The following is a 27,091-nucleotide window of genomic DNA, read 5'->3' on the forward strand; positions in this document are numbered from 1 at the left end:
TTGAAAAATCGTTATCAGGAAAGTTATCCTGTAATCTTAAGAAAGGTGGGCAGAGGATTCAGTCATTCATTCTAGTTTCTGAAGATGGCAGCAAGGCCATTAATCTTAAAAGATGCTATAAATTCCCTGGTATAAGGAGTTAAAACTTTTCTGGTGTTTTTAATAAGTAGGGTTATTTTTCTTCTGGCAGTACAATTTTGTCTTCTCTTGAGTTTAAAATTATAATTGGCACTTTCGACTTCTCACAATGTGTCTCATAGCTTACAGATAGAATCCTTAAAATATTTCAACATATGTGTATTAATGTTAGTTTAATGATCATTTCAAAGGTGTGTTTTATAAGTTAAATGAGCAGATGCTTCATATCATTAACTTAATGAGTTAGTTTTGATTTGCCAGTAGTTATACTCAATAGTTTATGAACAGATTTTTGTGGAGAACTTTTAATTTTAATTTTAATTTTAATCTTTAAGTCAAATAAATTGCTGTTTTTCAGGAACCTTGTTCAGCAGTCTTGGGCTATGGAAAGAAAATTGACAAGTCCATTAAAAAAGGTCTTTACTGGCTGCTACATATCATTGCAAGAGACTTTGATACCTTAAATGAACGCATCCAAAGGGATATAACAGAACAGCGTGCTCTTGAAGAACAAGAGAAACGAGAAAGGGCTGAACGAGTGCGAAAATTACGAGAAGAGAGGCAAGTAGACCTATTTGTGCCACAGTGCATTTGCAAAGTCAAGAACACCACAGCTCTATGAAAGATCTTATAGTTTTGTCTATTCAGTTTCCTCTTGCTGTTTGAAGGAAGACATTAGGTAATTTTTTTTTTTTTTTTTTTTTTGTGGCTCTTTCTTTATATGAGTTTGGGTGATAGGGTTCTAATTTTCCTAGTGGTGTTATAATAGTTAAATTTATTCCTTAAATATTTATTATTTCCCGGAATTCAAAGATTTTTATCTCTTCTTATGGGTACCATTAGTGTTGCGGTTCTCAATCATGGGGTAATTTTGCTTCTCAGAGGATATTTGGCAATGTCTAGAGATAATTTTACTTATCACATGGGGATAGCTGGAGTGCTACTGGCATCTAATGGGTAGAGGTGATACACAGAACCTTCTCTTGTACAAAGAATTACTGGGCTCACTATCTTAGTAGACTGAGAACCCTTTCTTTAGTCTAAGCAAAGATAGAAGGTAAGCTGTTAGTGGGTCTATCAACTGAAGCAAAATCTGATCTTCAACACTAGTTTTGTCAGAAAGTAGATTAAATTGTAGTATCTTAGTATCTTAAAATATATTTTTAAGATTTCATTTAAAAATATGTTGCTTGAAAGCAAGCTTTTTTTTTTTTTTTTTTTAGTGGACTAGAAGAGCTCCAAAGACTCCTTTTTTTTTTTTTTTTAAGATTTTATTTACTTATTCAGGAGAGACACAGAGAAAGAGACAGAGGGAAAAGCAGGGAGCCCGATGTGGGACTTGATCCCTGGACTCCAGGATCATGCCCTGGGCTGAAGGGAGGTGCTGAATTGCTGAGCCACCCAGGCGTCCCAAAAGCAAACTTTTAAAATGGAATTTAGCAAACTCTGAATTAAAAAAAAATCATATAAATTCAACCACAGAATCATTTATAATAATCTTAATGTGCAAGAAAGTACACAGATTTGAAGTTCAGTTTAGTACTTAATACCATGATTCATTTTTCTCTCTCCACTGGATTGTTATGTGGTAGGGGAGGGGAGAAATGAAAAGATTTATATATGTTTAAAGGTTTATATATATGTGTGTGTGTGTGTGTGTGTGTGTGTTTAAGAGAGGGAGAGAGGTGTGGAGGGACAGAGGGAGAGAGGGAGAATCTTAAGCAAGCTCTAAACCCACTTCAGAACCCATTGCAGGTCTGGATCTCACAACTGAGTCACCCAGGTGCCCCCAAATTCAAATTTTTTTTTTTTTAAAGAGAGGGAGAGTGTGAGCATACAAACAAAGTGGGGGGGGGGGGCAGAGAAGGAGAAAGAGAATCTTTTTTTTTTTTATTTTAAAGATTTTATTTATTCATGAGAGACACAGAGAGAGAGGCAGAGACACAGGCAGAGGGAGAAGCAGGCTCCATGCAGGGAGCCCAATGTGGGACTTGATCCTGGGTCTCCAGGATCACACCCTGGGCCAAAGGCAGACACTCAACCGCTGAGCCACCCAGGGATCCCCAAAAGAGAGAATCTTAAGCAGACTCTGTGTTCTGCATGGAGTCCAGTATGAGGTGGAGCTTCATCTCTGGACTGAGATCATGACCTGAGCTGAAATCAAGAGTCAGACATTTAACCAACTGAGCCACCCAGGTGCCCCTAAAATGAAAAGATTTTTAAGTGAATTTCTGTAAGATACAAGGATGTCTTCTATCTTATCTAAGTAAAATTGGCCTCCCATGTGCTTTTTTTTTTTTTTTTTTTCTGATAAAGCCATTTTGGAAGATAGGTTAGGCTGGTTTTTTTGTTTTTTAATTTTTATTTATTTATGATAGTCACAGAGAGAGAGAGAGGCAGAGACACAGGAAGAGGGAGAAGCAGGCTCCATGCACCGGGAGCCCGACGTGGGATTCGATCCCGGGTCTTCAAGATCTCGCCCTGGGCCAAAGGCAGGCGCCAAACCGCTGCACCACCCAGGGATCCCTCCCATGTGCTTTTAACATAGTCCTAGTCTGGTAGGCAAGAACCCGCTAATCACCCTTGGTTATTCGTTTGTGAGATGCATCCTTACACTGTCAAGGAAATCCTTTCATTACTGGTATCTTTTATTTAATTCAGAGATAAGACTTAAAAAAATATTTCTAGAGATAACTCCCCATCCCCAAGTGCTCAATAATATGAGCAGATCGTCTTCTATCTCTCTCGATACCAGTATGAGATTTTAGTAAATGTGAGACTCTTTGTTTTTTTTTATCCAAGTGTATCATATTTTCATGATATAAAGCTCAGTACAACCAGTCATTCATGAAAGTATACCTTTTAGGGATCCCTGGGTGGCGCAGCAGTTTGGCGCCTGCCTTTGGCCCAGGGCGCGATCCTGGAGACCCGGGATCGGGTCCCACGTCGGGCTCCCGGTGCATGGAGCCTGCTTCTCCCTCTGCCTGTGTCTCTGCCTCTCTCTCTCTGTGACTATCATGAATAAATAAATAAAATCTTTAAAAAAAAAAAAAAAAAAGAAAGTATACCTTTTATTTGCTGAAGACTCTTTTGCTTTCCTCCACTAAGAAAACAAAAAAGAACCAAAAATTTGAGTTGGATTAAAGAAGTTTAAAGTTATCTTTTTTTTTTCAAGTTTTTACTTTTTTTTTTTTTTTTTTTACTTTTTCCATAAAGTTATTGTAGATCATGTTATGGCAGGCTTTTCTGTTACCTACTCCCCTTTCCTTCTTTCTCCTAGCTAATAATTACTATTACTTGTGGTCTGAGGCCTTTCCTGTTGAGCAGAGAGACTCTGTAATTAAAAGTAAATTGGAAAAAATAAAAATAAAAAATAAATAAATAAAAGTAAATTGGCATTTAGAGAAGAATTATTTTTAAAAAACCTTTTTATTTAATTAAATCCAATCAAGTAGGTTCAGATATTTTTGAAAAACAATGAAACATGCTACCTGAAAATAGTATGTCAGTACTAGGTTACCTGAAATTGCTTAGTAATAAATTAATAACATTAAGAGCAACCACTGTCTTCTAGGTATGTTCATTTACAGAGTGCTTTGTCTGCACAGCCCTATGAGATAGATATTTTTATCCATATTTATGGGGAAGCTGAGGCTTAAAGATCCCGACAGAAGTCCAAGGTCATAGAGGTAATAAATTGCAAATCTCTACCTCTTGGCTTCGTACATTCAGAATGAAAGGATATATCTTCCCATAATAGAACATAATTAATAAATGTCATAGTAATGAGCATTCACGTTACCATACTTGCAGTGTGGCTGCAGATCTACAATACTTATTTTTTCTGTCTTGTGCTACTTGTTTTAAAAAGTAACTTACTGTTCTTCATGCCTGGAGCAATGTTAACTATAAATCACAGTGATAGTGGTGCAGTAGTAACTAATGTGGAAATAATTAATCCTAGTGATATTGGGCAGCTTAGTTATATAGTCTCTCTACCTTTATACAGCAAGGATTGTTATCCAGTTTATTGTGATACACAGCTTGACACAACACTGAAGGGGGTGTTAACAAGAGGACTTATTTATTTGTTAACATCAGTGAAGAGGACGGCATTTATTTGGGAGGTAGTTAAGAAATGGATGAATATAAACCTTTGGCACATAGAAAGTTAATTAACAAGCACCACTGACTTTTTTTTTTTTTAAGATTTTATTTATTTATTCATGAGAGACAGAGAGCGAGAGAGAGAGAGGCAGAGACACAGGCAGAGGGAGAAGCAGGCTCCCAGCAGGGAGCCCAATGTGGGACTCGATCCTGGGACTCCAGGATCATGCCCTGAGTTGAGGGCATACACTTAACCGCTGAGCCACCCTGGTGTCCCGCACCACTTACATTAAGTAGTCATAGGGGATGTTATTTTTGTCAGCATTTCTTTTTTTTTTTTTTAATTTAAGTGATCAACTATGGAATATTACACAGCCATAAGACATAATGAGATCTTACATTTGCAACAACAGGAATGGATCTAGAGAGTATTATGCTAAGTGAAGTTAGTCAGAGAAAGACAAATACCACATGCTTTCACTTAATATGTATATTTAAAAAAGGAAGGAAGGAAGGAAGGAAGGAAGGAAGGAAGGAAGGAAGGAAGGAAGGAAGGAGAGAGGAAAGAAAGAAAAGAAAGAAAGGAAGAAAGGAAAGAAAGAGAAAAGAAAAGAAAAGAAAAGAAAAGAACAGACCCATACACATGAAGAACAAACTATTGGTTGCCAGGGGAAGGAAGAATGGACAGGCAACCTGGGAGAAGAAAGGCAGGATGTGTAGGCTTCCCATTGTGGAATGAAGAAGTTATGAGGATGGAAAGGAGAGCGTAGAGATAGTGTGATAGTGTCGTATGGTGACAGTGGCTACACTTGTGGGCACAGCATACGGTATAGACTTGTTGCATCACTGTGTTGTGTAACTGAAACTAATGTAATATTGTGTGTCAGCTATACTTCACATAAAAAGTCTAAGTGATTAATCTTCACGTGGGACTGAGAGGCCTCTTACCTGCACTAGGATTTCTGAAAGTCAGTAATTCAAAGCCATGTCCAGATGTTTAACTTTCTAGATTTAATAGCCTTAAACCTATCACAAGTGTTCTTAAACATGGTTCAGCATTTTCTCATAAGGAATTCCAAATTTTTCCCTCAAACAATAGAGAACAAAGGGAGCGAGAACAAGCGGAACTGAATGGAAGCAGCAGCCTGGCTGAGTTGGACCCCGAACCAATTACTGTTAATCCTTTCCAGCCAATAGCATCTGTCATTCTTGAGGTAGGGATGGTGGCACATGTAATTTTTATGACTTAAGTTATAACGTTGGAAGCTAAGAAGGGAGATGGGGAGAAGTATTTCACCAGAGATTATTTCTAAAGGAAATTAAATGGGAGAGATGGATTAAAGGCCTGCTGCTTTTTCTTCATCTTAAAGTTTGCTTTTTGATTTAATATAGAAAGGAAAGCTGACCTCTGAGTTAACTGAGAATGAAAATGAAGATTGAATGTACCAACTGTCGTAGTTACTGTCCTGATTAATCTTTTTTTGTCATTTATTTCGTCTGATAGGAATATATTTACTCTCATTTACATTGTCTATCTCCCTGTGTTGTTGTTACTGTCACTTTACAGTAATATTTAGGTGCTTGTGATGCATTTTAGAGTATGTAAATGATTTCCTAATTATTTTCCCAGGATACTTCAGAATGTTCGAATCTATAGTAAGTTCTTCTGTATATGAATATAATTTATTTTAGTTTTCATTGCCAGCAGTTTTACCAAAATTAATTCGTAGACTTTACTCACGAAGAAGTTAAGGGGCTGTGTGTGTGTGTGTGTGTGTGTGTCTGTATAGTTAGTTGTATCTTTGCTTTCATTGTCTGCTGGTGTCCAGAGCTCGCATTGGCCTTCTTTTGATCACCCTGTGCAGCCGTGCCTCTTTGGAGGCAGAGCTTCCTAAATCTCCATTCACTTAGAGTTTGATGTGGCAGCTGGCTTGGTGGTCCCACCTGTATCTTCTCCATTCCTCTTCCCCTGTCACTGCCTCCTTCCACACAGGTGCTCATCTGGAAAGGTGGATGATTGTTTCTTCCTTGGGGCTGCTGCTGAGGAGGGAGGCAGCTCCACAGGTAAGAAGATGATTGGATAGTTTTGGTATTGCCTTATTTTACAAAATAATTGGTAATATGAGATAGTTTGACTTAAGTTGCTTAGACAACAGAAGGTTAATTGTATTTAATCTTTTTTTAACTCCACTACATTTACCTTAAGTATATGCTTTCCTGAGTACATTAAAGCTGTCTTAACAACTTGAGCTAATTTATCTCTATCCCATTAAATACTATGGTTGCCAAGTTTTGTTGTATGTGCTTAAAAAAAACACTGATAGAGAAGAAGAAGGAAATCAAGTTTGACTTTTCACTTTGAAACATGAATTTATATTTGTAATAAACCTCATTTTATATGGTACCATGGTTATTAATAACTTAGAAGGCCTTAGCACTTCTACCAACATTGTATTTTTCGTGATATAAGGATGTGGACAGTAATGATGTATAGCATAGTATGCTTTAAAGTCAAAGTCCCTGAGCTGATTAGTGGCAGAAAGTACAGTTATTATGCTTTTAAACTATGTTAATTTTGAAAATATGATCAGTTAAGAAATGAAATAAATGAAAACATATTACCTAAAATCTTTTTTACCAAGCAAATTTTAAATTTTTTTTTCTTTCTATAAAACTTCTCCTTTAAAATGTTTGTATTTTAGAGAGTCACCTTACAGCCCTTTGCTTTTATTACAGATTAAAAAAATGGTGAGGTATTGTTTCCAGAATAGACAGACTGATCAATGGAACAGATAGTAACAAACCTAATTATGCATAAGCACTTTGTATAAAATAAAAGTGACATTTCAAATCTGAGAGAAAAGGGAGTTAGAGTAATGAAGAATCATTTGGAAAAAAGTAAAATTAATGAACAGTGTATATACCAAATTGAACTCTAGAAGACTTAAGTGTGTACAAAAAGAAGACTTGAAAGTACTAGCATGTAATATAGTTAAACATTTGTGTATACTTGGAGGAGAACTTTCAAAGCAGGACAATCAAGCCACATATGAAGCGATAAACAGATTAGTCTTATTATATCCAATTTTTAAACAGCTGTTCTATAAAGTTAAAGGCAAAGAACAAACCCTAATGAAAATTATTTGTGACATATAAGACAAAAAAAGAACCCTTAAAAATTCCTATGAAAATAATGGGAACTTAACAGAAAAAAAGGTTTTGGCTTCCCATGGGTAGTTTCCTTTAAAAAAAAAAAAAAAAAGGCAATAAGGTTATTTAATAGTTCATCTTCACTAGCAATAAAAAAAATTGAATTAAACTTTACACCAAGGTACAAATATGTATTTATTAGTTTGGTGGGCATGTAAAAGACTGACAATGATATACAGGCATAGAAGATGATATGGGGAAACATCACTCCCCTCACTCTGCCTGGAGTATGAATTGACTTTAGTCTTTCTGAAGGGATGTGTGTAGTTACCAGTAGTTCCACTGTTAGGAATTTATTCTAAAAAGCGAATTCAATAATTATATTTCTTAGAATGAAAAATTGAAAATAATTTCTCTCTTGATTAGGATTTGGTAAATTAAGTTATGCTATAACCATTCAGAATGGTAATATAATTGATGAAAGTAGTAATGGCTAACGCATGTAGCATTATATAACATGGAGCTAAAACTTTAATGTGGGTCAGGTATTATTCTAAGCACTTCATATATTCACTGACGAGAGAAGGAATATATATTCATAAGTAAAAAGTTAATTCTTTTTTGTTTAAAAGACAAATATTTAAATATGTATATAAAGAGAAACATTCAATCAGATTTATGTATGTTTGTGGGTGGTGTATGTCTGTATGTGTGCAGGTAGGAAAAGAAAAACCCCTCTTAGTGATTATGCACCAAACAGATCATTTCTTGATTATGGAATTACTGGTAATATATGTTTACTGGTAATATATGTTTTCTTTATCTTTGCTTTCAGAAAGTTTATTAATTAAATGCTTTAATGATATATTCAACAAATAATTTTTTAATAGAAATATCACAGTGCTCTGAAGTTACAGAATGCTTTTGGATTGTTTGATTTCTTCCTTAAAACTGTCTTAGACAATTATTATATTAAAAATGATATATTTCATTTTTGATAGAATGAAAGAAAACTTGAAAAAGAGAAAAGGAGACAGAATATGGAGAAAGACAGTGATGGCCGTCCCCTGAAACATAAAGTGGAGCATGAGCAAATAGAGACACAGAGCCAGATCAGTGATAGTAGCCAAAAAACCAATGAGCTTGGAGTAGTAGAAAATTACAAGGAGGCTTTAACACAGCAGTTGGAGAATGAAGATGAGACAGACCAGCGATCATCAGAATCAGGTGATAAATCTAATTCTTTAAAAATATACATATACACACACACACATATATATATATACACAAAACTTAACATGTTGTATATGTCTCACTTGTCATGATTATTTTTACAAAAAAGTATACTGTAATATTTTTTGTCGCCAAATGCTGTATTTACATGGTTCTCTCATGCTTTTTAGTTTCTCATTAGTGAATTTACTAACTCTTGGTTTTATTCATGATGCCTTAAAATGTAGTCCTTTGTAATTTAAATGAATTTCAGCAGAAAATTCTGTTTTCAATTTTATTTCATAAATTTGGAAAATAGCATAGACCTAGGAATCCTTGGAATGTATTGAACTTTTAAGGCTCTTTTGTGGAGTTTTGTATGGATTTTATTTTATTTATTTATTTATTTTTGGATTTTAGTTTAAACCTCATAATACTACCGTCAGCATCACTTCTTTTATTGACTTGCTATTTGTATAGAATGTGGACATACTCAGTTGAATGCTGTTGAACATTAAAGTTGATAGCCATTTTCGTCTTATTTTAATATCCTACAAAATCTTCAATTCATAATTGCTTTTCTTTCTCTAAATGGTTATGTGATTTAACTAGAAAGTTCATGTCTTTGGTGTCAGAGAGAGAATCAGACAACCTGGGATAGAATCTAGGTATTTGTTGTGTTACATTGTATTGTTTTTCAGTTTTAGTTTCCTCATCTCCAAAATGGCGATACACATCATTTTATTTCACAGGGCTTTTAGGTTACTTACGGTAAAAATAACCTTGCAGTGTTCCTAGCACAGAGCCTCACACATGACCGGGTAATCATTACTTCCTTGCAACTTCTAGTTAGCAGTATGGTTTCATTGTATATTAGAATTTTTGTACAATATCAGGAAGGCTAGTTATGAAAGTAAGATGGTAATCCTTGAGGTTCAGATTAGCTAACATGGATATTTTGCTGTATAAAAAAAACAGATTTGAAAGCTTCCCTTAGGCAGGTGGGGCAGCCATATTTTACTCATGTAGTTCTGTTAACAGAGTTAAACAGAAAGTAGACTTAAAGTAGCCGCTCAGTATATTGAAAAAATTTTTTGAACACTAATAGTCTTTGTTAAAGAGCAAAAGATTTGGTAGATTATTTTAAAATATACTGTAGGAAGATCCAAGATTGTCAATCATAATAATAATAATAATAATAATAATAATTAACATTTTATACCTCAGAACATGGTTTCAGATGTTATTTAATGCAAGATTGTATTATTTAACATAACAATCCTAGAGTATATTATTCCCATTATTTTGAATAGGAAATCAGGGACTTGGAAAGATTGAGTTACTTAGTTAAGATCATATTTCTCATCTGTGGCTGGGCTAAGAGCCCACTTCCTATCATCCACCCATTATCCTGTGCTCCTTCATGACCCTGAGCTATGCCCATCCTGAAATACCATATGGTTCTGGACTTTTTCTTTCCTTTGTCTCAGCTGTAAATCTTAGGGTTTAATTGTAAAACAATTTTTCTCTGGAGTAAATGTCTCAGATGACACAAATAATTTATTTAGAAAATATGTTTTTAAGCATGTTTATATTTCTTATTGCTTTGGAGATTTCATAGATGTTGGCTATTTCTCATATAACATAATTATCATTTTATAAAATGTATTATATATAAATTAAGCAGTTGGGATTGTCAATTAAAATATTTCAGTAATTTAGGTGGTTATTTGACATTTATATGGTAATGACATAGATGTCCTTAAGTTGTTTATATGTACTTAAGTGAGAATCTGTAGTTATTTTTTAGAAAGAACACAAATTCAATTCTGTAATCTCTAATAATGTGATTTTGGTTACATGTATTTATATTGGGCATACATTGGGGATATTTCAATGGGTAATGTGTTTAGATTTGATTAGGGTCTTTTCACATATTGAAGAATTAGTTTTGGATTGTTAATACCTAGAATCATTCTATATATTCTACTGAGACAAATCAACATCTCTCGTCTTTCCTTGGCTGTTTTGAGTTTCATGAAAATCCCTTCAATTAGACAATTATATTTACTTAATACATTTGGGAAAAAATGTAACTTACTTTTGGAAAGGTAAACTTTTTTTGTATTCTGAATAACCTCTCATCAAACTTAAAATACAGGCTTTTTTTTTTTTTTTTTTTTTGCTTGTATCATATTCATTAATTATTCATTAAGTAAGCAATCATTTAAAAATTTATTCTTGGTAAAAGCAGATTCACATTTCATTACTAGTAACAATTTCTAAAGCTGAAGATAAAGTTTTATGGTAATGATAATATGAATATTCTAGTTTCATTCTTTTTTATTATAGAAGTTTACATATTCCGAGAGGCATATATTTCCATGTTTATATTTTTGTAGATAATAGTAAAAAGAAAACTAAGAAACTAAGAATAAAAAGGAGTCACCGTGTAGAACCTGTTAATACAGATGACTCTGCTCCTAAGAGTCCAACACCACCCCCACCTCCTCCTCCTGGTGAGTAAATTGATATTGATACTGAACTTAGAAATGCTGCTTTAAACAGGAAAAAGAAAGACATTTTGTTGTTTTGTTCAGTATGTTTATTATTTTGTGAATTTATGAAAAAGGCAGTTTTCTCTACTTTGTTCAAAATTTATTGTAAATTATGTATTCTCTTTTTTTAATTAGAAAAAAAATGTTTCCTAAAAGTAAAAAAAAAAAAAAAAATACATAAAATTAATAAGAACACTTCACCCAAGCACCTCCTAGAATGGATTCAAGTCCTGCTTGAAATATCAGTACCCAGGTTGCTAAAAGGAATTTAAGTTTAATAAATGGATGGCTAATGTAAGTTTTTTAAAAGTTGGATCTTTTATCCTGAAAGTTAACATTTGAAATCAAGACGTGTGAATTTTTCCAATATATTTCCAACATACATACTGACCTTCTAAGTTGTTACGTGATTTAAAGGAATATTGCATGTAAAACACCGGGACATGCTAATTGCACAATAACTGTGAGAAATTTTTCAGCACCAGGCACAGTACCTCACATACCATAGGTGCTAAATAAATATCTAAATGTATATGTTTATAGTGTCCTTTTAGCTCTGTTAGAAGGCTTGAGGCGGTAACATTTTTCTTTGAGAATTATTTTAAGATTCAATTTCTAGTATTTCATTTATTAGTAAACATTTCCGTTAGCCTTTGCGAGGGCTTGGAATAGTAGCCTAAGGTAATTTTTGATGGTGGTGAAGATGCTTATATTTTTTAACTAAAGATATAGTAAAAACTTAAAGGAGATGTTATCAGCCTATAATTACATTTTTAAATAAAAACTATTTCAATGGCTTTGTGGTTATTCAGTACCATTCAATATACATATATGACTTGACATCAGATATAATATACATTCCTGTCAAGGGAGGGAGCCTCTCAAAAGGCATAGAGACATTGTTTAACAGTGTTTTAAAATGTTTTTCTTTTTCTTTAGTTGGCTGGGGAACCCTTAAAGTCACTAGACTTCCAAAACTTGAGCCTCTTGGTGAAACACGTCATAATGGTAATGCAACAGGATCAGTTTTCAAATATACATATTCCATCCACTTTTCTTTACCTCATTACTTCAACAAACTTTTATTTTTGGAAGCCTTTCAAATCCACAACCATCCTTTTTCATTATGCTTCACTTTTTTCATTTTATTTATTTTTATTCTTTAGTGCCTTTGCCTCCATATAATTTGTTTACCTTGGAGTACAGATGTAAAAATAATCACATTTTGTGTTTATCCATTACATATTTATGTAAATTGTTATGAGAAGTGAACATTTATAAGGCAATTTAAATATGAGACATTACAATAATGCTTAGCACTAAAAACAGCATTGTCCTATATGTGCTTAGTATACTCAGTAATGCCACATAATTATTCTTTCTCTTTTCTAATAAGACCCAGCTGCTGAATATTAAAGTGAAGTAAAGATCAACACAATTTATAAAATCAGAGACTAAATCAGTAAACCAAATAAAGTCCAGCTAAATAGAAAGTTACTAAAGCCTTTTTGACTCAAGAAAATAGGTTGTTTTGGATTAAATCAACACAAGGTGTAGTCCCACCAATATATAGCATTAGAACTCCACAACTGGAAAACTAGAGAAAGGACAGTTGGATATAGAGAACTACCTGATACAACAGGCAGATGTTCTAATTTTAGACCATCAGCTGAGGCTCTTTCAATAAAATGTTTCTAGAATGCAAAAGGATAATTACATGTATATTGTAGCTCAATAAAGTTCTCCATCAAGAATATTTAATTCTTTTTCTGATGGCTCTATTTACCTAATCTAGAACTTGGATTCCCAAGGAAACCCATTTACTAGGAAAAAAAATCAGACGTTTAACAAAAGCATTATCGTGTAACTTGAAATTATATCAAGCTTTATAAAATATTTTTATTCAAAAAGTACATAATTATAAATGACCTGTTTGCTTTCTTTTTCAGAATAGTATAGGTTAGTAATAAAATACACCTTTCATAATTATTAGTGAAAATTAAAGGATTTTTTTCATTTCTAAATACCAAAAAGTTTGTCCTTAGACTACATCAGCATTACAGTAAATCACATCTCTGAATGACTGACTTTGCCTCATGATGTTTTTATTGACTGTAATAGGTTAGTTTGTGTTTAATGATACTCAATTGTGTATATTAGAGTGCATTATCAGTAAAGTTAATATAGTTGTGTATGTATGCATATGTGTATGTACACATATATAGAAAAGTACTAATTTCTCATAGAACAGATATTTTTTCTCTTACTGAATTTTAGGCATCCGAAAAGTAACCTTTTTGTATTTGACACCACCTAAAACATTGGTGATACCAAGATGAAGAAGACATGATTTCTGCCTTTTTTGCAGATACTAGATACTAGTCTAATAGGAAAGAGAATACCTGAGCTTACTGTAGTAAGCTGTGGTGTGGAATTGAAGCACTGCATGGACAGTTAGTGAAAGTGATGTCACAACTGTTAGTGAAAGTGATGTCCTTCAAAGGAGGAGAAGGCAGTAAGCAGAAGAAGCAGACTATTCAAAGGTAGAAGAGTGGGAAAGGGTGTTGCTTATTTGGAAAATAAAGTTCTTGTATTTGGAGCTTAGATTTATGTGGGTAGGGTGGTGGGTAAGAAAGAAGACATTTGAAGTTAGAGTTTTGAAATTGGAATTATGGCTTAGGGCCAGATTGTGAAGGGCCTCACATATCTGTTAAGGTGTCTGGACTTGCTATAATCTTCCAAGAGATATTACACATTTTTGAGCAGAGAGGTAGTTGTGTTGTTTAGGAAAATAATTTTTGTCACAGTGAAAAGTACAGACTTCATGGTGGCCACATTTGAGGTAAGATCCCATCTAAGAAGCTGTTGTAATAGTCACAGTGAGAAGTGAGGAATGGAAATTGGAATGGAGAATAAAAGATGAGAATAAAAGATGAGAATAAAAATGTATGCAGGGGGCAGCCCCAGTGGCTCAGTGGTTTAGTGTTGCCTTCAGCCCAGGGTGTGATCCTGGAGACCAGGGATCGAGTCCCACATTGGGCTCCCTGCATGGAGCCTGCTTCTCCCTCTGCCTGTGTCTCTGCCTCTCTCTCTCTCTCTCTCTTTCTCTCTCTGAGTGTGTCTCTCATGAATAAATAAAATCTTTTAAAAAATGTATGCAGGAAATATCTTAATGATTATAAGAAGTAATATTTGATGGAATGGATATATGCAGTGAGGCAGGGGAGAGAGGATAGAGGGTTATTTACTCAAGCAGCTTGAAAGTTGGTGCTGTCTCTAAGACTGAAAATACTTAGAGAAGGAAACCTGCTTTGGAGTTATCTGTAGGCTTATCTATTGGAAATGTCTCTTGGCCAATACAAATGAGATGCAAGAGTTCAGAAGAAAAGAAGGGACCCTGGCGGGTAAAGGGTGTGCAGATAGATTTTTATTTTTAGTTGCCTTCTCACAATAGAAATTCTTTGCCCGTAATAGATGCTCTGTAATCTTTAACTGAATGAATGCAGAAGGAGATGATAATTTGTTTCTGAAGGAAATTTTGTAGAATGAGGCAAAAAGAGGTGATGGGTAGCATCCTAGGGGAACAGTTAGGGGCAAATGAATAAAGGTAAAAAATAGGTTAAGAAGGTTGTTTTGTTTTGTTTGTGCTCATTTTTCTGTGTTTGTTTTTAAATTAAACTTCTGAGAAAGAATTGAAATAAATCAGCTAAATTTAAGACCCCCAAATCCCAATATTTTAGTCAGTTTTCAGTATATGTCAATAAATGTAGCTTCCCAGAGCAAAGAAGACACTAGAACTCCACAAGTTTTAAAATATCTTTATTGTTTTCTTCCTTTAAGTCTAAGTGTACCTAAGCTGGGTTAAAAAAAAAAAAATGCAATCAACTCTGCTTTCATTAGTGGGGAAGAAAGCAGTTATAATTAAAAATTCTAATAAAAAACCTTAAATTTGTTTTTATGGTTTATTGGGAGATCTTCATCAGAGATGCTGATAGCTGCCGGTTTTATAATTGCATCCTCCTCTTTTCTCTTTGTATACATTTCTTTGCATTTGGTTAATGGCAAGTAAACAACAGATACATGATGAACTAGAGTAGTAATTAAAAGTCAACTGCAAATGACTTGGCACTTTAAATTTACTGGGATGAAAAACAGTTTTTTATAGTCACATTGGGAATTTTTAAGGCAAATCCTTACTTGTTTGTTGATAATAGACATTTACTTTGATAGCAATTTGAATTTACTTTCCTTTTTATTGTCCATAATGCTTGCTCAGTTTAACAGGTAAGACTTGAGTTGAGAAGAGAGACCTAAAAAGAGTATCTATGTTTACTACATAAACACTCAAACCATACTTCATTAACATGTGTTACACATTATGAGAACTATGTCAAGGATTCTGTTAGCTAGAAATACCAAATGCACTAAAGCAACTAAAGAATGTTTCAAATATTAAAATGTGAATGAAGATAAAATTTTGAAGCAGTTTCACTACCCTTCAATTTGATGTTTAAAAAGTTTGAAGCTCTTTAAATAAAAATGTGTGTTAGCCATTAAGTTGGTCTTATCGCTTGGGCACTAACATTGACTTAATTCCCTATGGTGAAGATTATAAAAAACCTACTTTGTATAGAATGATTTTACTTTCTGGCAAAGAAATAATGCAAAGTCTTTATTGAAAAAATAAAATCATTCCTTGGGAGGGAAAACAATACTTCTTGCCATGTGTATGTGATTTATCTTTTTAGGAGAGTACCTTTAAATTCTAGAAGTATAACATATCAGGAAGTGTATTCATCCTGGTTTAATTCTGAGTTCTGTTATGTATTAAAATTTTCAAAAATTTTGAATTTAAGAAATTAGAAAAGTCATACTTAAAATTTGTCAAAAATAATTGTTTTACTTTAAATTATAACAATAATACAGCAATAATATTAACTGTATATTCTATGTTCCTGGCATATTGCTAAGCACTTCAGGTACATTATCTCATTTTAATTCTTCTGAAAGCCTTGTAAAATGGCCAGTAATATCCCCATTTTGTGCAGGAGGAATTTATACTCCAAGGTCACATGGCTACTAAGTAGCAGTATCAGGATTTGGACTTAGGTCAGTCCAGCCTTGAAATCCACATGTGTAATTCATTATGTTACACTATTACATTAAGACTTTGTAGGGCATCCTTGCAGCTTACTAGGTGCTTGGAATTTATAGTTGCTTGAAAAATCATTTTCTCCTAATACCTTTCTATATTTAAAGTGATTTTCTTATAGCTAGCCTACAGTTGGATCATATTTTATGATTCACTCTGACAATCTCTGTCTTTTCACTGTGGCAGTTGTACCTTGACATTGAAAATGATTATTGAACAGAGTGGGATTAATACCTACTGTATCCATTACTGTGTTCTACTTGATGCCCTCATCCTTTGTTCCTGTTTTTGTCTTCCACTCTTTTACTGCCTTTTATGTGTGTGTGTGTTTTAAAGATTTGTTTATTTTAGAGACAGAAAAAGAAGGAGCAGGGTGAGAGCAAAGGCAGAGGGAGAGAGAGACTCTCAAAGAGACTCCATCCCTCAACTCTGAGCTCATGATCAGAGCTGAAACAGGGAGTTGGACACTTAACTCATTGCGCCATCCAGGGGCCTCTGACTTTGGTGGTTTTAACTGAACATTTTATAGGATTTCATTTTTTCTCCTTAGCATATCAGTTATACTAATTTTTTATTTTTACTTTTTTTATTGGCTGCTTTAGAGTTTGCAATATACATTTACAACCAATCCAAGTCCACTTTCAAACAACACTAGATTTAATGGGTAGTGCAAGTACCTGAAATAATCAAATAATTTAAATTCCTTATATGTGTATGTATATATTCATAAGGTATATGCCTATGTATACATAATCCAATACATTGTCACTGTATTTTGAACAAACTTTTAATCTTTTTGATCAATTAAGAATAAGAAAAATACATTTTCATTTTACTTATTTCTTCTGCAATACCTTTTCTTTCTTTATGTAGATCTGAGTTTCTGACCTGTATTATTTTCCTTCTCTCTAAAGAATTTTTTAAACATTCCTTTCAAAGCAAATCTGATACTCAAAATAAATTTCCTCAGTTTTTGTTTGTCTGAGAAAGTCTTTATTTTTCTTTGTTTTTGAAGGACAAATTTGTAGGGTACAGAATTCTAGGATGGTGTGGTTTTTTCCCTCTAATCTCTAGAGGGTTTTTTCCTTTTTTACCTCTAAAAACCTCTTAGAGGTTTTTAACCTCTAAACAGGTTAAATATTTCACTTTACTTTCTCCTTGCTTGCATGGTGTCTTAAGAAAAGTTGGATGTAATTCTTATCTTTGATCCTCTGTTGGAAAGGTGTTCCCCCCCCCCATCCGTCCCCCCCGCCCTGCTTCTTTTAAGGATTTTTCCTTTTCTTTGATTTTCTGTAGTTTGAAAATGATGTGCCCAGATATCGTTTGTTTGGCATTTATCCTGCTCAGTGTTCTCTGGATTCCTTCATCTGTTCTTTGATGTCTGACAGTTTGGGGGAAATTCTTAGTCATTATTGCTTCAAATACTGCTGCTTTTCGTTTTCTCTTCTTCTGGTTTTCCATTACAAATAAGGTAATGCCTTTTGTACTTGTCCCATGGTCATTGGATATTCTCTTCTGGGTTTTTTTTCCAGTCTTTGTTCTTTGCTTTTCAAAGTTTCTAAGGGTTTTATTGATCCATTCTCAAGCTCAGAGGTTCTTTCCTCAGTTGTGTACAGTCTACTAATAAGCCCATCAAAGACATTCTTCATTTCTGTAACAGTTTTTTTTGTTTTAATCTCTAGCGCTTTTTTTTTTTTTTTTTTTTTTTGGTTCTTTCTTAGGATTTCCATTTCTCTGCTTACATTGCTATCTGTCCTTGCATGCTGTCTACTTTATCCACTAAAGCTCTTAGCTTATTAATCATAGTTGTTTTAAATTCCTGGCCTGATAATTCCAGCATTCCTGCCTTGCCTTGTGTTGATGCTTTATCTGTCTCTTCAGATTTTGTTTTGTTTTTTGCCTTTTTCAGAATGCCTTGTTTTTTTTTTTGTTTTATAGTCTGATATGGTGTTCCAAGTGAGAGGCACTGCTGTAAATTGGCCTTTAGTGATATGGTGGTGATACGTGGTGGAAGGAGACGTGTTCTATATTTCTGTGATTAGATCTCAGTCTTTAGTGAGCCTGTGCCTCTGGACTGTGACCTTCACAAGAGTTTCTTGGTTTTTTTCTTTCCCATTAGGTGGACAAAATGGATAGTGCCAGATGGAATTGGTGATTTCCTTCCTCGGGTCAGTTAGGGTTTGATGCTACCCAGTAGTTAGGCTCTCGTTGACTAGTTTCCTCTCAGGGCAGGCCTTGGGCCCCAGAATAGAGTGCTCTGGGGTAATTCAAAATGATTTCCTTTATTCCTCCCCTGCCAAAAGCAGGAGGGGATTTTTTTCTCCCAATATTTATTTTGGGAATTTGTTCGTGTTCTTGGAGATAAATCTCACAATATTGCAGGGATCATCTTATGACTTAGTCCCCCTGGAGTTTTTAACTCTCAGATTTGTTCCTACTAAGCCTCCAGCAATTCATCAGTTGAACTTCAGGTTTTCCTATGTGGTCCCTGGTTCCTCTGGTAGTTTCTATTCATGAATATAAGCTCTGGTAAACTGAAGCTCCCTATATATTTGCCTGTCTGTCTCCAGGATTGGGGCAGTGGTTTGTCTTGTGACCTCCCCTCTTAGGAAAATGAGACGAGTTGTTGATTTTTTAGTCTGTTCAGCCTTTTACTTCTTGTTAGGATGGAGTGGTGACTCCTAATCTCCTTAAATGCTGTTATGACTTTGTCAAGTTAACATTTGTTAAGTAGGCCCCTGGATGCCTTGTTTCAAAAAGACCGTAGGGGAAATTGAAATAGAAGTGTATTACTCACAGGTTTCACAGGGGGCGGTGGAGGCAGGGTGCAGGCAGAGAGAGCTATCGGAACTGGGGCATATGCCAAGTCCAGATTGGTGAGTTCAAGACAAAAAAAGAAGGTAGTTTTATAAGCTCTACCAGGGTTTTATCTAACAGAAGGCCCTAGAAGGTGAGGGAGACTGTTGATCATAGAGGGCACTGAGGAAGTTATATCAGGAACTTATATTTACCTGTAACCTTGCAGGCTGTGATCGAGGCCATGTGTTTATTTGCACGAGGGGCTCGTTAGCTAGACTCTCAACATATGTGAATCTGGGAAACAGGCCTCTAGTACATTTTCAATATATTTATTTCAAGTGATCCTAAAAATCTATGCTGCTAGAATATTTTTAAGGTAATAGGTTAGAAAATACTTACTGAAGATTTACATATGCTATTAAATTTAAGCCAATTTATAATTTTAAGGGACAGGAACTTACTATGAAATGAAAATAAGACTTTCTTTGTTTCAAATATGCCTTAAATCACTGAATTATAGTGAAGTATCACTGTAAAAGATTACTACTTACTAGAAAACTAAGATGACTAATTATTGTCCCAAAATATCTACAAGTAATAGCCACTGGATGAAAACATGGATTGTACAAATACAGACTTATCAGGGCCTTGGCAATAGGTTCCATAGATTTTGAATATTTGTTATTTGTTTTATTCTAATGTGAAAGTATAATTGGAAATAAAAATAGTATATACGTTAGATATTAAATCAAGTAGAAATTAATTTATAATCTAGAGTTAAGAATTTATCCTACTAGTTGTTTTGAATTTATTCAAGTTTTCTTGGATTTTGAATTTTTTTTGTCTATTCGCCTTATCCATTATTTTACCCATCAAGTCGGAGCACCTTTACTCTTTTAAAGGTGTTGGTTGGAAAACAATGAATTATATCAAAAATTTTGACTTACTCTGTGTCTTGGTATAATTTCTTCATGTAGATTTCTATGGAAAGCCACTGCCTCCCCTGGCTGTGCAACAGAGACCTAACAGTGATGCTCATGATGTGATTTCATAACCAAGTCGCATGGATGCACTCTTCTAATATAGGCAAGATCCACTAGAGGATATTCTTTCTCAAAGAAGAAGAAAAACCCAAAACATTGATGACTGGGGCAAGATAACCATAGCATGATTTCAGTAAGGCGATGAATAGTCAAAGACCTGACTGATCTGACAACTATCCATGTTATTCATTTTTTTGTTGTTGTTTTTGTTTTTTTTAAAAAAAGGAAGCAAAATGACCAGTAGATGGGATGAGGATTTGAATCAATTTAACAGGAGTTACCGTTGACTCTGGATTTTACAGTCCCACTCATGGGCATATTCCTGAAGGAAAGCCTTTTTACAAAAAGAGCTGATGGACTCCCTACTTTCTTTACTATTTGTTTAATAGTCTTTATTACTGTATCTTACATATTTTTTTTGTAAGATATATGTGCATGGAAGGGGAACTCTTGGGAATTTATAACCTAAGTTTTTAACTTTTTATATTTTTCTACAACTTAAAAGAATTTTAATTACCATGATATTGACTGCACTTTTCTATAAATGGTTTGTTTAAATTGTGTCTGGAAATGGAGTTGATTTACTTGACAAACATGAACTATACAAACAGGATGTATTTATATGGCTTCAGGTATGTTTTATAAGAGTATTGTCCTTGAATTATACATCTTAATTTTACTTAATTTTAAAATAATACCTTTTTAAAATAGGTTCTTAGATCTTTATTCTTCCAAATTATGTTATCTGAAAACACTACCCAAGGAGGGCTCCATTTTTTTGTTGTTGTTTGCTTTTTTTTGGTGATCAGAATAAATGAAAGAGACTTGAAATACTTTCTTGATCTAAGTGCTTTTTAAATTAATTAAAATGTTATGTTGAGATATTGTTAAAATTCTCAATGAACACCTCTTTCATAGGATAGACCTTTTCAGATCTAGGTGCTCCTTGTCACTCTCATTCTATCAGAAGCCACAGTGGGTACAGAGACTTGTGTTTTATAATCAGATAATGCTTGGATACTCAGTCAATAAGAACAAAAATGTTGGTTTAAAATTACTTTTATAAGGAAATAAATCTAAAATAATTTCTCAATTTAAAAGAATAGCACTTCTCTTGCACTGAAGAATGTCATCTATAGGATTCTCTATTTAGGCAAACTTTGAGAAATATATTTTGAGTAATAGATTTATAATGTTGCATTTAACTGAAAGTATATACATTTATATCAAGGTGAAAATGCTATAAACAATATGACTCCTTTTCACTTTGTTAAAATTGGTAAGTTTGGTAACTTGTACTGACAACAAACATAACTAGTATCTAACAATAACAAGATTAAGTATGTCTAAGACAGTTTAATATGATTGTTTATTTAAAAAATTTTACTTTGGTGCATCACATTTTAGTCACATTTTTTAAGTCCCTGAACTTTCCTTAATCAGGTCGCTTATTACTCTAGTCAGCACCAGAATGCAGTTTCTTGAAATTCTGGGCATAGGACATCAGGGACACTGAGTAAAACACATTCTACTTCAGATATAAAATCATAACACCCTAAATTTGATAGGTGGCCGAAATGTAACGAAGCCAACACAAGAAGATAGAATGTAAATTTTGAACTTAATTTTAGAGAAAAACTTGTTTGTGTATCTCTTTGGTTCCTTTGTGTAACATTTACACTTACTCATTTTTTTTTAAACACTAAACCTATACTCTTGTCATCTTTTTAATTTTCATCTAGTTTAAGAGTAAATAAAAGTCTAAAATTTTTTTATTTCCTATAAGTGATTACTATAGTAGACAATACTGTTCATTTATTAAAAATGAGTAAAAATGATTTTGAAACTTAATATGATAAAGTAAATGTTTATATATTTCTCTCAAAATATTAATTTGTATTCTTAAAGCATTCTAAAAATATTTTAAAAGAAGTTTTGTAAATCCAGGTTGCTTTTAACAAGTAAATGCCTTTTTTGTCATATGCTGCATTTTTATTCTTAATCATCACAAATACTGACATTTTCACACAATAAAAATAATATATATCAATATGCTGTTTTGTTTCTCATTTGATAAATTTACATGATTTTTTTGGTAACAAAATTGAAAAGGAATTTTCAAACATGAATGTTGGAAGAAATCTTGTCAATAGATTAAAATAATGATAATGAGTTTTTATTTTACATGAACTTGTTTTCTCTTCACAAGTTTTCATAAATGTGAAAAAGAGTATTGTCATTTGAAAGACAGCTAAAAATAACGTCATATCACCTTTTGGTCCTAGATGATCCAATGTCTGTTTTTTGCTAAGTTAAAGCTACTGACCCAAAAATATATTTTTACTTAAAGGATAATTCTATATGCCTTTTCCACCAAAGGCATTTATATAGTGTATATAATATTGTATGTAGTTGATTTTAAGTATAAAACTATGAAAGCGACCCTAGAAAGAAATGTTATAAAATGTTAATCATGAATTTTTTGAGTTATTGGTTGTATGTGTTCCTCAATTTTTCCTTTTTTTTAAATAAATTTATTTTTTATTGGTGTCCAATTTACCAACATACAGAATAACACCCAGTGCTCATCCCGTCAAGTGCCCCCCCTCAGTGCCTGTCACCCAGTCACCCCCACCCCCCGCCCTCCTCCCCTTGCACCACCCCTAGTTCGTTTCCCAGAGTTAGGAGTCTTAATGTTCTGTTTCCCTTTCTGATATTTCCCACACATTTCTTCTCCCTTCCCTTATATTCCCTTTCACTATTATTTATATTCCCCAAATGAATGAGAACATACAATGTTTGTCCTTCTCCGATTGACTTACTTTACTCAGCATAATACCCTCCAGTTCCATCCACGTTGACGCAAGTGGTGGGTATTTGTCGTTTCTAATAGCTGAGGAATATTCCATTGTATACATAGACCACAGCTTCTTTATCCATCATCTTTCGATGGACACCGAGGCTCCTTCCACAGTTTGGCTATTGTGGACACTGCTGCTGTGAACATTGGGGTGCAGGTGTCCCGGCGTTTCATTGCATCTCTATCTTTGGGGTAAATCCCCAGCAGTGCAATTGCTGGGTCATAGGGCAGGTCTATTTTTAACTCTTTGAGGAACCTCCACACAGTTTTCCAGAGTGGCTGCACCAGTTCACATTCCCACCAACAGTGTAAGAGGGTTCCCTTTTCTCCGCATCCTCTCCAACATTTGTTGTTTCCTGCCTTGTTAATTTGCCCCATTCTCACTGGTGTGAGGTGGTATCTCATTGTGGTTTGGATTTGTATTTCCCTGATGGCAAGTGATGCGGAGCATTTTCTCGTGTGCTTGTTGGCCATGTCTATGTCTTCCTCTGAGATTTCTCTCCATGTCTTTTGCCCATTTCATGATGGGATTGTTTGTTTCTTTGGTGTTGAGTTTAATAAGTTCTTTATAGATCTTGGAAACTAGCCCTTTATCTGATAGGTCATTTGCAAATATCTTCTCCCATTCTGTAGGTTGTCTTTGAGTTTTGTTGACTGTATTCTTTGCTGTGCAAAAGCTTTTACCTTGATCAAGTCCCAATAGTTCATTTTTGCTTTTGTTTCTTTTGCCTTCATGGATGTATCTTGCAAAAAGTTACTGTGGCCGAGTTCAAAAAGGGCCTGTGTTCTCCTCTAGGATTTTGATGGAATCTTGTCTCACATTTAGATCTTTCATCCATTTTGAGTTTATTTTTGTGTCTGGTGCAAGCGAATGGTCTAGTTTCATTCTTCTGCATGTGGCTGTCCAATTTTCCCAGCACCATTGTCTTTCTTCCAATGGATAGTCTTTCCTCCTTTATCGAATATTAGTTGACCATAAAGTTCGGGGTCCACTTCTGGGTTCTCTATTCTGTTCCATTGATCTATGTGTCTGTTTCTGTGCCAGTACCACACTGTCTTGATGACCACAGCTTTGTAGTACAACCTGAAATCTGGCATTGTGATGCCCCCAGCTATGGTTTTCTTTTTTAAAATTCCCCTGGCTATTGGGGGTGTTTTCTGATTCCACACAAATCTTAAAATAATTTGTTCTAACTCTCTGAAGAAAGTCCATGGTATCTTGATAGGGATTGCATTAAACGTGTAAATTGCCCGGGGTAACATTGACATTTTCACAATATTAATTCTGCCAATCCATGAGCATGGAATATTTTTCCATCTGTTTGTGTCTTCCTCAATTTCTTTCAGAAGTGTTCTATAGTTTTTAGGGTATAGATCCTTTACCTCTTTGGTGAGGTTTATTCCTAGGTATCTTATGCTTTTGGGTGCAATTGTAAATGGGATTGACTCCTTAATTTCTCTTTCTTCAGTCTCATTGTTAGTCTATAGAAATGCCACTGACTTCTGGGCATTGATTTTGTATCCTGCCACGCTACCGAATTGCTGTATGAGTTCTAGCAATCTTGGGGTGGAGGCTTTTGAGTTTTCTAGGTAGAGTATCATGTCATCGGCGAAGAGGAAGAGTTTGACTTCTTCTTTGCCAATTTGAATGCCTTTAATGTCTTTTTGCTGTCTGATTGCTGAGGCTAGGACTTCCAGTACTATGTTGAATAGCAGTGGTGAAAGTGGACATCCCTGTCTTGTTCCTGATCTTAGGGGAAAGGCTCCCAGTGCTTCCCCATTGAGAATGATATTTGCTGTGGGCTTTTCGTAGATGGCTTTTAAGATGTTGAGGAATGTTCCCTCTATCCCTACACTCTGAAGAGTTTTGATCAGGAATGGATGCTCTATTTTGTCAAATGCTTTCTCTGCCTCTAATGAGATGATCATATGGTTCTTGGTTTTTCTCTTGCTGATATGATGAATCACATTGATTGTTTTACGAGTGTTGAACCAGCCTTGTGTCCTGGGGATAAATCCTACTTGGTCATGGTGAATAATTTTCTTAATGTACTGTTGGATCCTATTGGCTAGTATCTTGTTGAGAATTTTTGCATCCATGTTCATCAGGGCTATTGGTCTGTAATTCTCCTTTTTGGTGGGGTCTTTGTCTGGTTTTGGAATTAAGGTGATGCTGGCCTCATAGAACGAATTTGGAAGTACTCCATCTCTTTCTATCTTTCCAAACAGAATAGGTATGGTTTCTTCTTTAAACGTTTGATAGAATTCCCCTGGGAAGCCATCTGGCCCTGGACTTTTGTGTCTTGGGAGGTTTTTGATGACTGCTTCAATTTCCTCCCTGGTTATTGGCCTGTTCAGGTTTTCTATTTCTTCCTGTTCCAGTTTTGGTAGTTTGTGGCTTTCCAGGAATGCGTCCATTTCTTCCAGATTGCCTAATTTATTGGCAATAAACAGTATAGCTGTTCATAATATGTTTTTAAAATCGTTTGTATTTCCTTGGTGTTGGTAATGATCTCTCCTTTCTCATTCATGATTTTATTGAGTCTTCTCTCTCTTCTTTTTAATAAGGCTGGCTAATGGTTTATCTATCTTATTAATTCTTTCAAAGAACCAACTCCTGGTTCTGTTGATCTGTTCCACAGTTCTTCTGGTCTCAATTTCGTTGAGTTCTGCTCGAATCTTTATTAACTCTCTTCTTCTGCTGGGTGTAGGGTCCATCTGCTGTTTTTTCTCTAGCTCCTTTATGTGTAAGGTGAGCTTTTGTATTTGAGTTCTTTCCAGTTTTTGAATGGATGCTTGTATTGTGATGTATTTCCCCCTTAGGACTGCTTTTGCTGCATCCCAAAGATCTTGAATGGTTGTATCTTCATTCTTATTAGTTTCCATGAATCTTTTTAATTCTTCCTTAATTTCCTGGTTGACCCTTTCATCTTTTAGCAGGATGGTCCTTAACCTCCACGTGTTTGAGGTCCTTCCAAACTTCTTGTTGTGATTTAGTTCTAATTTCAAGGCATTATGGTCTGAGAATATGCAGGGGACGATCCCAATCTTTTGGTATCAGTTCAGATGCGATTTGTGACCCAGTATGTGGTCTATTCTGGAGAAAGTTCCATGTGCACTTGAGAAGAATGTGTATTCAGTTGAGTTTGGATGTAAAGTTCTGTAGATATCTGTGAAATCCATCTGGTCCAGTGTATCATTTAAAGCTCTCGTTTCTTTGGAGATGTTGTGTTTAGAAGACCTATCGAGTATAGAAAGTGCTAGATTGAAGTCACCAAGTATAAGTGTATTATTATCTAAGTATTTCTTCACTTTGGTTATTAATTGGTTTAAATATTTGGCAGCTCCCACATTTGGGGCATATATATTGAGGATTGTTAAGTCCTCTTGTTGGATAGATCCTTTAAGTATGAGACAGTGTCCCTCTTCATCTTTCACTACAGTCTTCGGGGTGAATTTTAGTTTATCTGATATAAGGATGGCTACCCCTGCCTTCTTTTGAGGACCATTTAAATGGTAAATGGTTCTCCAACCTTTTATTTTCAGGCTCTAGGTGTCCTTCTGTCTAAAATGAGTCTCTTGTAGACAGCAAATAGATGGGTCCTGCTTTTTTATCCAGTCTGAAACCCTGCGCCTTTTGATGGGGTCATTAAGCCTATTCCCGTTCAGAGTTACTATTGAAAGATATGAGTTTAGTGTCATCATGATATCTATTCAGTCCTTGTTTTTGTGGATTGTTCCACTGGACTTCTTCTTAAAGGGGAATTTTAAGAGTCCCCCTTAAAATTTCTTGCAGAGCTGGTTTGGAGGTCACATATTCTTTCAGTTCCTGCGTATCTTGGAAGTTCTTTATCTCTCCTTCCGTTCTGAATGGGAGCCTTGCTGGATAAAGTATTCTTGGTTGCATGTTTTTCTCATTTAGGACCCTGAATATATCCTGCCAGTACTTTCTGGCCTGCCAGGTCTCTGTGGAGAGGTCTGCTGTTACCCTAATACTCCTCTCCATAAAGTCAGGGATTTCTTGTCTCTTGCTGCTTTAAGGATCTTCTCTTTATCTTTGGAATTTGCAAGC

General features: G+C 34.6%; 1 protein-coding gene across 3 annotated transcripts in view; it reads left to right on the forward strand.

Annotated features, from left to right (window-relative positions):
* The window catches only part of ARL13B (ADP ribosylation factor like GTPase 13B), a 64,316-nt gene extending 42,107 nt beyond the window's left edge, over nt 1-22,209 (forward strand). For 2 of the 3 annotated variants that reach the window (XM_038582506.1, XM_038582504.1), the window contains exons 5-10: nt 497-699; nt 5,345-5,459; nt 8,397-8,622; nt 11,010-11,126; nt 12,105-12,173; nt 20,094-22,209. In XM_038582506.1, the coding sequence (XP_038438434.1) occupies nt 497-699; nt 5,345-5,459; nt 8,397-8,622; nt 11,010-11,126; nt 12,105-12,173; nt 20,094-20,170 (807 nt within the window). In that variant the 3' untranslated portion in view covers nt 20,171-22,209. The remainder of the gene's footprint in view (nt 1-496; nt 700-5,344; nt 5,460-8,396; nt 8,623-11,009; nt 11,127-12,104; nt 12,174-20,093) is intronic. The other variant, XM_038582505.1, reaches the window with a different exon arrangement.
* The last annotated feature ends 4,882 nt before the right edge of the window (nt 22,210-27,091 follow it).

Source organism: Canis lupus, chromosome 33 (genome assembly GCF_011100685.1).
Source record: "Canis lupus familiaris isolate Mischka breed German Shepherd chromosome 33, alternate assembly UU_Cfam_GSD_1.0, whole genome shotgun sequence".
NCBI classification, from domain to species: domain Eukaryota; kingdom Metazoa; phylum Chordata; class Mammalia; order Carnivora; family Canidae; genus Canis; species Canis lupus.